We start from the raw sequence: 12858 nt of genomic DNA on the forward strand, positions 1-12858 counted from the left end.
CAATTTTCAATACGTTTTATGGAATAGAGAATAGAGCTCGATTAAAAATATTTAAAAACTAACATAAAACATTTAAGTTATAAGAAAGTTGATATTTCTATAGCCCTACGAAATAATTAGGCAAAGAAATAGAGATCTCTAATATCAGTAAAAATATTGCATATTGTAATTATATTTTTAATATTTTAAATCACTGACTAATTATTTTCTGTTCACATTACTACAGTATTACAGTATATTGTACTATTTTCTTATAAGATGCTTATGTCTTAAAATTAATGCGATTATAATGTACATAATTACCGTGTTAATAAAAACAATTATTTTAAAGATAAAAAAATCGCATAATTTTTTAAGAATAACTTTACAATAAAACTCTTACCTTTAACACACGGAACATTAACATCCACAATTTTACCATTTTTACAGTAACAAGTCACTGCTGTAACTCCTGAAAATTATTTCTTTTTTTATATTAAATATCTCTTCAAACCTAGGCTTTACATTTCATGTTTGTTTCTTTTATATATACTAGCATCTATGGGCTCTGTATTCAAAGATTTTAAAAATAGCCTAAAACCACCCTATAATTTAAATCTAAAACCAAAAAGCCTAAAACCATCCATGGACCTTTGTAAAGCTACTCCAAAATTGGCTTCAGACAAAAAAAAAAGTAAGCCTTACTACTTTATGTATAAGGATTTGGCATATATTAAAGACTTTTGTTAAGTCAAACTTACACAAAATTACGAAAATCAGTAAGAGTCATAATTGGGTTGCAAATGGTTATTACATGATTACTAGAATTATACTGTGACAGATGAACGAAAAATAACGACACATTTGTTGTATAATTGTTATTAATCATATGTACCATATTAAGTAACTAGCGGCTACGCTTCTAGAGGTCTCTAGGGGCACATGAGGTGGGAGGGGGGGGGGTGTAGTTTCGACTAACCATTATTTTAAATTTAAAAAGAAAAAGTAAAAAAATTGGGGGTAGGGTAAGGGGGTAGTTGACCACACACCCCATTTTAATTTTCATCTTTAAAAAATTTTGAGGAACCTAGTAATAGTGTCTAACTTTTATCTTAGTGACGTAACAAAAATCGAAGGATGAGAGGGGAGGTGGGAAAGGAAACCCATAAAAAAGAGATGGATTTTTGTTACGTCACAAAGATAAAAAGTTAGACACTATTACTAGGTTCAATTTTGAGGGGGAGGGGTGAATTTTTTCTTGGGGCGATTTCTCTTGGAAGGGTGGTGGTATTTTCCCCAAAATAGTTTTCAACCTTCCTTGGACCTTTGAGAAGCTAACCTTTAAAGAAGAATCATATCGGTTCAGATATTGGCGAGATCATTCGGTAAAAACAGACAGACAAACATACAGACATCTTGATAATTTATTAGAAAGATTAATGCTCGAATTGAGTGAAGCTGAGCTACTCTATAACTAGTGTTACCTTCATTCAATGGCATACAGAGCGAGTCTGGATCATAGCAGCGGCACTGAGATAGGTTCTTCGTATCTCCAAGGTCAGGTATAATAAACACTTCTCCAGGACCTACAAACGATCATACTATTACTTTGGATTTCATTTCCTGTTTTTTTTTCCTGTTTCTTAATTTGAAAAAGAAATAAAAAATAAAATTACTATAATTATCAATATTTAATTTTAAATTATGAACGTAAATTTGAAAGAGTAAAAAGTTGAAATAGTAATTAAATTTATTGATAATCTAATAAAGTTAAAGCTATTATCTAAATTTTTAAAGAATCTAGAATAAAAATTTTCCAATTTTAATAGAAATTTTTTAAAGACTAATAAATTATTAAAATCTTTTTCTTATCTTCAATTTAACAATCAATTTTTTCAGTAAAAATTTAATAAGAGTACCCAAAGTTTTTCAGCCATTTATTGATAGAGCATGTTTATTTTTTGGTACTAGATATTTTACAGTCCCTGTACATTATTAATATAAAAGAAATATGAACACAAACAGAAAATGATAAATATTTAAACAATTCTCACACATATTAGTAAGTATGTCATGTGTGTGGGGGATGAGTAATGCAAGGGCAAAAAAATCAGAGAGAGAGGGAACAATGGGCTGTTTATTACACTAGTCACCAAATTTTTATAATAACGTTTTCTTATTCGTTGACTGAACAACTTTGGGGACTTTTGAATTTTAATTGATGGATTTATTAATTTATGTGTTTAAACGTTCCTACCTCTTATTATTTTATAGCAGGGGTAATTTTGTGTTTCATGATAGGGAATGTACATCAATTTAGCGGCCATTGTCTTATCCCTTTAGATCCCTGCGAATGGTACCTGTATGCTTGCCAAGGCTCTGCTCCAACCAAATAACAGTCTCCGGATCATAATAGGACACTCCGCCGTAACCGTTTTCTGACCCGTTGGTGCCGCCGAGGCCGCCGATAAAGCCGCCACCTCCTCCACCGCCGTTGCAACCGCCTCCACCGCCGCCAAAACCACCGAATCTTGCGATGTTTACATTGCCCTCGGTGAAATTGGTTGCCCTGAAATTAAAGAATTGAATATTCTATTATTTAGAGTTGTAAGTCTAGGTATGGTTTTCAGCCATTTTTCTACCCCTTTAAAATGCAGAAAGTAATCAACTTATCTCTTTTTCTTCTTCCGGATATCTGGGATTGGTTGTAGTCTATTTTATTTCTAAATTAAAGTCTATAAATACTGGTTTTTTTCTAAGTTTTTTCCTTCAAATGAGTAGTCCCTTGATGCTAGGGGCAAAGCAATAAATACAAACATGATTCAATATAATAAATATCTGTCTTCTAAACAATTTTATTCAAATGTATTTTTTAAACTTTAGTTTCTGCAATGAAAAAATAGTTTCTATTGACGTAAACACGTTCACTGAATGGGTAAAATTGATAGGTAATGATTTTCTTTTAATTAAAAATATTCCGGAACCATGAATTTGAAAAGTTTCCTGTAAAATCAAGAATAATTTGAGAAAAAATTTTCCAACACAAAAAAGTTATACGGATAATTTTTACGCTAAGTGATATAAATACTTAATACAAACTTTAAAGTGTAATTATTAAAATTTTTTTCTCATATACCTAACACTTTGCGATCAAAACTGATAAAGCTTTTGGTAAATTGAAAATGAGCTGATACAAGTTTTTTTGGTAAGAATTCACGTCAACAAGTTATTTGGTACAGTCCAATAATATGTACGTAGAACACAAATAACCGCACCACCATTTTAAAATCAAGTTAGAGCCCCTGTGGGTGTGGGGAGCTAAAACAAAGAGATATTTGGTTAACTGCAATCTCTTTCAGGAAGAAACCATTGAAACCATTGGAAAATTGTACATCATATTATATGCAATCTATTTCAGAATTTTTTTTTATTCCAATCTTTTTCAGAAACCTTGAAACTATAATTATTACTAATTGTATTTCATATTAACTAAATATTAAATACTAGCGGCTACGCCCCTAGAGGCCTCTAGTGGCACTTTGAATGTTTTTTTTTATTTAAAATATCTAATTAGAGAAATAATTGGTTTATGTTTCGTTCAAGTCCCTTTTTCGGGAGGGGTAATTTTTTCTAGGGGCGATTTCTCTTGGGAGGGTGGTGGTACCCTCCCCCAAAATAGTTATAAACCTTCCCGGGACCTATGTGAAGCTACCCTGTTAAGGAGAACCCGATCGGTTCAGCGGTTAGCGAGATCCTTCGGTACAAACACACAGACAAACACACAGACATCCTGTTACTTTAGTATAAGGATTAAAAAACCTGTACCTTTTTGGAAAATAAACTATTTCTATTTCTATAAAGCCCTGGGCAAGCCCTAACCTAACTATATTAAAAAGGAATAAACAATATTTTTTTAAATTTCAGTATTTTAGGCTCGGGTTATTAATTATCCAGCTGCATTTTAGTGGATGGTTCCACTTATTTTCTTTGAATCATTAACTAATGGTTTTTTTTTGTGTATATATAAATATTAATATTCCTTTAAGTGTATTCTTAAGTTTATTAGATTATACTTCAGTTAATAACATAAAAAAAATTTATTTTAATTAAACGATTTTCTTCGAGATGGGCATTACTAATGAATTATATTGAACAATTTAAAATGTTCTTAACAGCGTAAATAAGAATACCTTTTAAGGCTGTTATAAATTTGAAAAGAGGAAGTTTTATAAATGGATAAATAAAGGCAAAAATGAAATAAGGAATATTTTGCTGACTAACCTTCTATAGTTGCATGGATATCCACCAAGCCAAGCTTCGATCTCGCTACCACCAGAGGCGGAATGTAATCCCTAAAAAGTAAAATACACGTCAATTCTAATTTAAAACTAATTGTTTAAGTTTAGGAAATTTCTTGGCCCATAAACAGGCGCAACTTACAACAATTCAAAGTTTTGACTTCCAGGCAAAGGTCGTGCAATCAAAAGCCCTCACGATATATATCTCTATAAAGCTAAATTGGATTAAGCATTTCTATGACAGAAACTATTTGGTTCAAGTTTAAAACTGAAAGAAAAGTTTATATTTTGGTTTACTTAACGTACTTTATTTAAAGAGAAAACTCAAAAACTAATTTTGAAGATTCCCATTCATTCGATGTTCTATTTTATTTTGAGATTTGTATGTCTGTTATTTTTTTTCGGGATTAAAAAAACAATTCAAGGTTAGGTAATGTTCATTTGCCAGGCTTTCTGATTTACTAAGCTCCACTGTTTTGAGTGTGTTGTCATCAGGAATTAAAATTGGCTTTTTATTTGGGGTAGGTGGTTTGGGGCATGATAGACATCCCTTAGACAAAGACCTTTCCAACTTAGTTGTAAATAATGAAAAGTTTCAAAATTGTAAAATTTACTTTTACAAAAAAAATATGTTAGAAACTTTATTTCAAATTGTCAATTCAGCACTTTTGTGATTTCGATTATGTGACTTTTTATGAGGCTAATAAAGAACAAACTAAAAGTAATCATTTTTACATTTAATTTTCTTTTTAGTAGCGAATCTAACCTAAGAAACATGATAGTTGTCCGTCCATTTTTTGGTATGTCGGTGAGATAAAAGTTTATTTACTCGGCTATTATGACTATTTTAATTTATTTAATGAATATTTTTCCATTTTGAAATGCCAAAAGTAAAAAAAATATTGTTGGAAAAGTTTAAACAAGGTTTGTACAACCCATCAAGAATTAAATCCCCAAGATTCCAAACCAACGAATGTGAGAACGCGAGAACTAAGAATCAAAAAAGTATTATTTACAGTCAATTTTCCCTCCCCTCCCCGAAGAAAAGTAACAGAGGGGTGTGAACTTTTGGCGGATGTGAATAATAAAAGGCCGTCTAAACAAAATTTCCGCAACCTCTGCCGTTGAAATCTTGTTCAAAAGAATCGAACATCCTTATTTTGTTGTTGTGTGTGGTTGTGTTTGTGTGTTTGTGGTTGTGTGTGTGTGTTTGGTTTTGTGTGTGTGTGTGTTTGTGGTTGTGTGTTGGGTGTACACAGGTGTTTGTCTGCAGGGATTTAAAGGAATAAGACAATGGCCGATAAATTTATGTATATCCCTTAAAATGATTCACAAAATTACCCTTTACATAGATTACAAATTTTGGTTGAAGCGTTAGGACATTCAATTTCCCATTCACATTCAAGTCCCCAAAGTTGTCAAACCAACGAATAACAAAACGTAATTTAAAAACTTTGGGGACTAGTGTAATAAACAGGCCAATGACCTCTCCCTCCCTGGTTTGTGTGTGTATCTGTGTGTGAGCATCCTGATTAGAATATACAAAGCAAAGGAAATTGAGCACAGAATACAAAATAAAAATGTTTTGAGAAAATTTTTTTTAGGGAGGCAGGGATATGCAAATGGCATAAAGTTACAATTTATGGGCGAAGCTACTTTATTACCATTTCAGCGTTTATTATTTCCCTTCCTTAACGTTTAATTTCTCTTTTTTTCTTTCTTTTAATTTAACTATTCATTTTAACCCTGACCTTTCTTTACATTCTAAATTTATTCTATTCCCTTATTTATTAGTTCTATTCTCTTATAAAATAGCGAAGCTACTTTATTTGTGTTTATGTCTTTCTGTCCACTTGTAATGTTTCTTGACTAACCCTCGACTGCAAACAGAGAAAATTGAAAAAATATCTACTCAGATTCTATGTGATTTTTTATCCCCTCTATCATTTTACTTTAATAATAGTTAATATTTATTTAAATTTTAATTTTCTTTTTCTGTTTTCCTTTTCTTCTTTCCATAACTCTCACAATGTTTTGAATTTTTGTATTGCTTATATACTTTCATACAGCTTCGTTAATATTGTATGTTTTCGTTCTTGTTTCTTCTAGAAGTTACTTTTGTACGTAATTATGATTTTGTCTTAGGCTTGTCTCAGGCACCATTTCTTTTACATGTATTCTATTCATATGTTTCATTTACATATCGTTGCATCAACAAATATTTGTTTAAAGAAAAATATGAAGGTAATATCGATATCGTAATGGTTTTGGGTAGGATCATTAGCCAATGACAAAAATTAGGAAATGTTTAAGATTTTAAATAGGTTGGGCAAGACTTTCATTTAGTTGAACTCCACCTTATGTTAAAATTTATTTTTGTAAATGTGTTAATTTATGTATTTTTGCTAAGCAGCTTACCACCTCAATAACATAATGTTTCTTAAACGGCCATCTTTAAATAAATGTATGGTTAGGTTTTCTGCTAGATTTTTGACTTGGAATATGAAGTTATTTTGCTTAGGTTTTTCTTGTGTCCAAATTATTAAGAAATTGGATCATTTGCTGATTGATCAGTTTCTTTGAAAACGTAACGATTACACCTTTGGTGGAAAAAATACACATTTTCATAATCAGAAATAGGTTTGAAGAAAGAAAAAAAATAAAGAAAATGAATATGCTATAACGTCGAGCTGCAAAATTTTGACTCAAATTTGTAGTTAAAAATAAGACACTGTAAAGATCTTTATATTCCGTTCATAAAAAAATATGGATCATGGAAAGAAAACAAAGTAGCGGGTTTCGTCTTTTTCTCACAGTAGCTTTAGGTAGGTTATTTTATGTTAGGTAAATATAAATGATTGCTATGGCCAGAAATAGGAGAAAAGCTATTGTGAAAATACGACGAAACCCGCTACCTTGTTGTTTTGTTTCCATGATACAAAAATATGTTTAGAATATAAAACATGCACTACTGACATACAGACATATTGAGCGGGAGAAACTTTGTAGAATCAAATACTCATCTTACCATATCAATGTAGTAAGACATTCTATCAGATGAGAATGTCGTATTCCATCCGCCTCCATATCCACCTTGGCTGGCTTCCATACTAAAATAAACAAAAGTCAATTTAATCAAATATTTGAGTCAAAATATATTTTTTTCATAAACTTATAACCAACTTTTTACTGTATTATTTTTCATTTATATATAATTCATAAATAGGATCCATGTATTTCGTAGTTTAAAATTATCTAAAGTACAATTATCTAATTTAAAGAAAAAAGAAAGAACATTTTTTTTTATTTCCTAATGTATTTTGACATTAGAAAAGGAATCGATCATATACTACAAAATCAATCAGTTTGTGTAATTTTAATTTTTTGCCCAAAAAAGTTTTAATATAGAATTATTGGGTAAAGTCCCTTTCGTGGCAAGGGATTCGTCGTATTTTCAAAATGGCTTTTAATAGGTTATTTTAGATAAGGTTATGTTATATTGGGTTATGTAATTTCTCCGCAGGGTTTGGCAATTGGCCCCGCAGGTTTAAAGCCCTCCGCAATGGCTAGGAATGGGAGAAAACCTACTGTGAAAATACGAAGAAACGCCCCTTAAGGGGCGTTGCCACGAAAGGAACTAATCCCGAATTTTTTATCATTTATTTTTATAACTACTCTTTATTTCATCATCTGTTCATTAAAATTCGTCTAAAAATGATTATATGACTTTTAAAATTGTCTGAAATGAAAATACAAGCTCTATAAAAATGAATGACTCATTGACTATCTTAAATTTTTTGTTTTTTTGTACTTTTATATTAGACTTTAGCAAAGTATAAAATATACTTTCGGAATAAATTCAATATTCTTTAAAAATTAAACTTTTATGAAACAAACGTAAAACATCTTATTCATATTTTACAGTGTTGTTAATAATTCAAACATTTAAAACTCTTAAAACCACTGAGATCAAAAAAGGACGATAACTTCCAAATATGCCTAAGTTAATTGTTAAACATTTATCCATATATAAAAGTACCAGGATGTTTTTTTCTGTCTGTTTGTACCTCGCTAACCACTGAACCGATATGATTCTTTTTTTAAATGTAGCCTCTCATAGGTCCTGGGTAGGTTTTTAACTATTTTAGGGGAGGGTACAAAATCGCTTGTAACATAGAATAAAAGAAAGAGAAAAAAGCTATTAAAAAAGAAAAGAAAAAATGAAGAAAAAACTAGTAAATGATTGTGTATGTCTGAAGGAAAGCCCCACACCTACTACATATATAATTTTTAGAGTTACTACGCCACTTAAAAAGCCTGAAGATAATTCTGACATCACGCGTGCAAAAGAATATTTAATAGAAAACAGGAAAAATACAATTTCTTTATGTCAAGATAAAATGATTAGATGTGTTGGATTTTATAAAAGCAGGACTTTTCTACAAGATACTATGTCTCACTGTATGTTTTTTTTCTCCCATTAAATTAAATTTTGTCCCCCAGTTACAATAAAACTAATTTTGTTGTGATTTTACAGTTGGGGAGTTGAATCCATTTTTATAGAAGCAGAAATATAATCTATCAAGAGAGGCAAAATTGGAATGGTAGATACAAAAATCATATCGGCGTTGATGATATCATCACCAAGAGAGGGGAAAGTGGAATGGTAGATTACGTTTTTTAGAGGGTCAAAACCGTAATCATAGATTATATTTCTGCTTCTATAAAAATGGATTTAACTCTCCAACTGTTTTAGCATAATTGGTAATCTGTTTGTCCTATTTTTAACTTTTGAGCGTTATCATCCTTGTCTTGTTGTGTGTGTGTGTTTTTGTGTGTGTATTTTTATGTGTGTGTGTGTGTGTGTGAGGGAGTGTGTGTGCGCGTTTAGAGAAGAAACTTACAATTGAAAATAATCTAAAAAGAATTACAAACATCTAATTCTATTTATCTTAAATAAAGTTTATTTCTTCATGTTTTTTTTTTCTTTTATATAGAACAATTTGTATATTTTTTATTAAAAACAAAAATAATTGTATGTTTAAAGTAGAAACTAAAAAATATGTAAGATTTTAAAAGATATAAAGTATCCTCAAAAAGACAGTCACGTAGAGTTGGTTAATGAGTTAATACAGGGTATCTACCATTCCCATCTTTTAGCTCATTTTCTTTAATAGCAGCCAAGAAAATCACTAGAAAACATTATGAGTGGATGGAAGGACAGAGAAGTAATAGATTATAGGTCATAAGAAATCCTTGAAATCAGACAATGATAATCACATTTTTTCCTGAACTGTTACTTAAGGGACTTTTAGTATTTGAAAGTAGTACTTAATCATGAATGTAATTCTTTATATAATAAAATAATTTTAATAGTATAATCAAATCTAAAATGTTACTTTAAATACAATTTTATTGCTACAAAAGCAATAACGAACCAACACAATTTAAAAGAAAAATTTTGGTAATTGCAAAAATTTAACAATATGAATTTGCAATGTTTGGGTGCCAGGGAGTAAGGGGATAGTTAGTGAATTATTAATAGGAAAAATCAATTACAAGAAATGAAATTGTGAATTTTCTATTTATTTAATTCATTTTCTACTATTGGCTTTACTGAAAAGGAGAACCATATAGGTCCAGTGGTTAGCAAGAAACTCAACAGATACACAGGCAAACATCTTGTAAAACGGATGATTGTATGGATTCCATTTAGTTTCCTTAACATTTTTCAACAAATTTAATTATCCATTTATTCTAGTATTGTTACCAGTTTCCTTAGTTGAGATCTGAATTCTTAACTACACTTAATTAGTAGCGTAGCTGCTATTCTATACTAGGGTTTATCTGTCAGTTGAATCGCTTGGGTAATTTAATTGCTGCACTACTTCTAAAGTTGAACATACCAAGGACATCCAAAGGGTTAAGAAGGATTATGAGGGTAATTTTTAACTGCCCCTCCCCCCTCAAAAAAAAATTGGAACATTTTTTTCTTGTTTTCCTTTCTGTTGTAGAATTTAGAATGGTTATTATGTTATTACCAAGCCTTTAATTACGACTTTTATTTACTTTTATTAGCATTACTGGCAAATAATTTTGTAAAAGATTTGTTTTTATTGTTATTTGCTTTTCATAACAAGCATAAAACGAACAAAAAGAAATTTATTGAAGTATTTTGAAAAATTCTAAAAAATGCTTAAAAATATGATTATTTTAAGATCATCTAAACAAGTTTTAAATAGGATAACTTAAAGATGTATTCTAAAAGTGTGTTAAAAGTGTATCTTAATATTATGTTTATATGTATCCTATATTACGAAGTAGTGAGATTTTTGTTTACTTGTTCGTTAATCTCGTAAACCACTGTACTGATTTAATCTAATTGTTAAGGAAGTGTTACATGGTTTGGTGGTTTTAAGCTATCAAAATCTAGGGCTGCAAGATGAATATGGAGCGCCTAGATGCTAGTTGCGAAAACACTAATATCTTAATACAGAAATATATGTTTTTACTATTTTCCTCCTTATCTTATAAATAAATGAGAGAAAATAAAATTAAGTTGTAAAGAAAGTAGTAATCTTGATCGTATTCATGCAACATCGCAAAAATATATTTGACCTTAATCGATTTATAAAAAAGGAAAATTAATAAAAAATAAAATACTTGGTAAAAAAATATTTTTGATAATTTTTTTTGTAAGTCTTGGTCAACTAAAAATGTTTGGAACAAAGTTTAAATAACCTCATAAAAAAAGATAAATTTAGATTGATTAGTGCTGATATGGTATTAGTGACAAATTACCCCTTTTGTAGATTACACTTAGTGCTTGAAACAATTAGACTCTCAACTTTATTAACCAACCAATCAAAATTCATTCCTCAAATTTCTTTAGCCAACGAATAAGAAAACGTTGTTTAAACTTTGTAATGAACAGCCCAATATACCATACCTCTCTAAAAAGTATACTTTGCATCGAAATTCTTAAACACGTATAGAATCATTTATAGTATTATAGTTCACATGGAGATGATTAAATAAACAGAGCATCAGAAACCTTACAGAGATCAATATTTTAAAAATTTTACTTCTATGAGTAAAAAGAATTGTTTAAAACTTTGAAGGATGAAAAAAGTAAAACTATTTTTTTGCGCAGTGAGACTTGTTAATGGTCACCTTTTATGTGTGTTAGAATAGTATATGATAATAGTTATTTCTCGCATCGTATTATAAACAGCTTTCCGTGGATATGAAAATATACAATTATAAGATTAAGACCAGTTTTTTTTTTCAATTTTTCAATTTTTCAAATTTCAATTAAAAAGCTCACCTATAAAGAAGATATAAGCTAGTCTAGTGGTCAGACAGAGATTGTTTGGTACAAACAAACCTCCATAATCTTTTATCTTTTGTGATTAGATTATAAACACATCTTTCTAATTAGTAATACTGTCAAAGAATTTAAAAATAGAAGGATTAAGAATACAATTACAAGCCTTTAAATATTTTATTCAAACAGAAAACGTAAATCGCCCTTTGTTTGGGAGTAAACGTGGGTGTTGGTGTTATTAATTCAGGTGTAATGTGAGAGGAATGTGGATGTAAAGTGCTAATATAAGAACAATCTCTCTGAATGGATTTTTAATCTTTTCTTTCAGATTAAACATAAAATTTTATTTATTACATAAAAAATCATTAAAGCAGCACCTACATGAGAACTCTCATGATATATTTAGTAAATATAATTTTTAAACCTCTAAAGCAAATATTTTAATAATGGAATTAATACTTTTAAATTGTTTCTGTAGTTACCTTAATTATCGAGTAGATGCGCTTCTAAAAATATGTTTTTGAATATACTAATGCTATGTTGAATGCGTATATAAGAAGATTATTATTCTTAAACAGAGATTATATTCTGTTAAGTTGTCTAGGATAGTGAAACTAAATTATTATCTCCTCATAATCTCTCTCTTATCTCTTCTATACAAATGTCATTAATAACTATTTAGTTAGTAATTATCCTATAATATAAAGTTATAAGGTTTTTTTTTGTCTAAAGCTAAAGATCTCTGAAATTGCCGATCCGAATAGGTTGGAAACATTTATAAGTGGCTATTTTTTTTTAGCTTCCCCCACTTTCCCCTAGAGGCTAGAGACGAAGCAGCAATTCGCAGAATTTTGTTTTTTTCTGACAAAGTAACGTTCTGGCATTTTATCAACATAAAATTTTTAGTTTAAAGTGATTATTAGAATAGCAATGTAAAGTAGATAAAGTCTAATACAGTATTAGTAATTTTTACTATTGGTTAAAAAAATAATAGACATATAGTGTTAGATATATTTATGGCAGTTATCTCATATATGAATGAACTTTCGGCAGATGTTAATTCATGTTGCAAAACAACATCCAGTTGAATTTCTGATGGATGAAATTAAATATAAGAAAGTGTAGGTCTTATGACGGTATGATCACTTTGGTGGAATTTCATTTAGTAATGGAATTATTATATCTTACATCAGATTATCATGTGCTCTAATAATTGAAACTTGTAGCAGGCTAAATAACGACCCCTTACCTCAT

The 12858-nt window shown here is 29.7% G+C and overlaps 1 protein-coding gene across 1 annotated transcript in view; it reads right to left on the reverse strand.

Moving 5' to 3' along the window:
• LOC145315782 (tyrosine-protein kinase receptor-like) overlaps positions 1–12858 on the reverse strand; it is a 112099-nt gene that overhangs the window by 17860 nt on the left and 81381 nt on the right. The window contains exons 28-32 of the mRNA XM_080155870.1: positions 7306–7387; positions 4261–4331; positions 2340–2548; positions 1464–1565; positions 383–451 (exon numbers count right to left, since the gene is read on the reverse strand). Coding sequence (XP_080011996.1) covers positions 383–451; positions 1464–1565; positions 2340–2548; positions 4261–4331; positions 7306–7387 — 533 coding nt within the window. The remainder of the gene's footprint in view (positions 1–382; positions 452–1463; positions 1566–2339; positions 2549–4260; positions 4332–7305; positions 7388–12858) is intronic.

The sequence above is a fragment of the Acartia tonsa genome, chromosome 1 (genome assembly GCF_053477335.1).
Source record: "Acartia tonsa isolate MP-2025a chromosome 1, ASM5347733v1, whole genome shotgun sequence".
Classification (NCBI taxonomy): Eukaryota; Metazoa; Arthropoda; class Copepoda; order Calanoida; family Acartiidae; genus Acartia; species Acartia tonsa.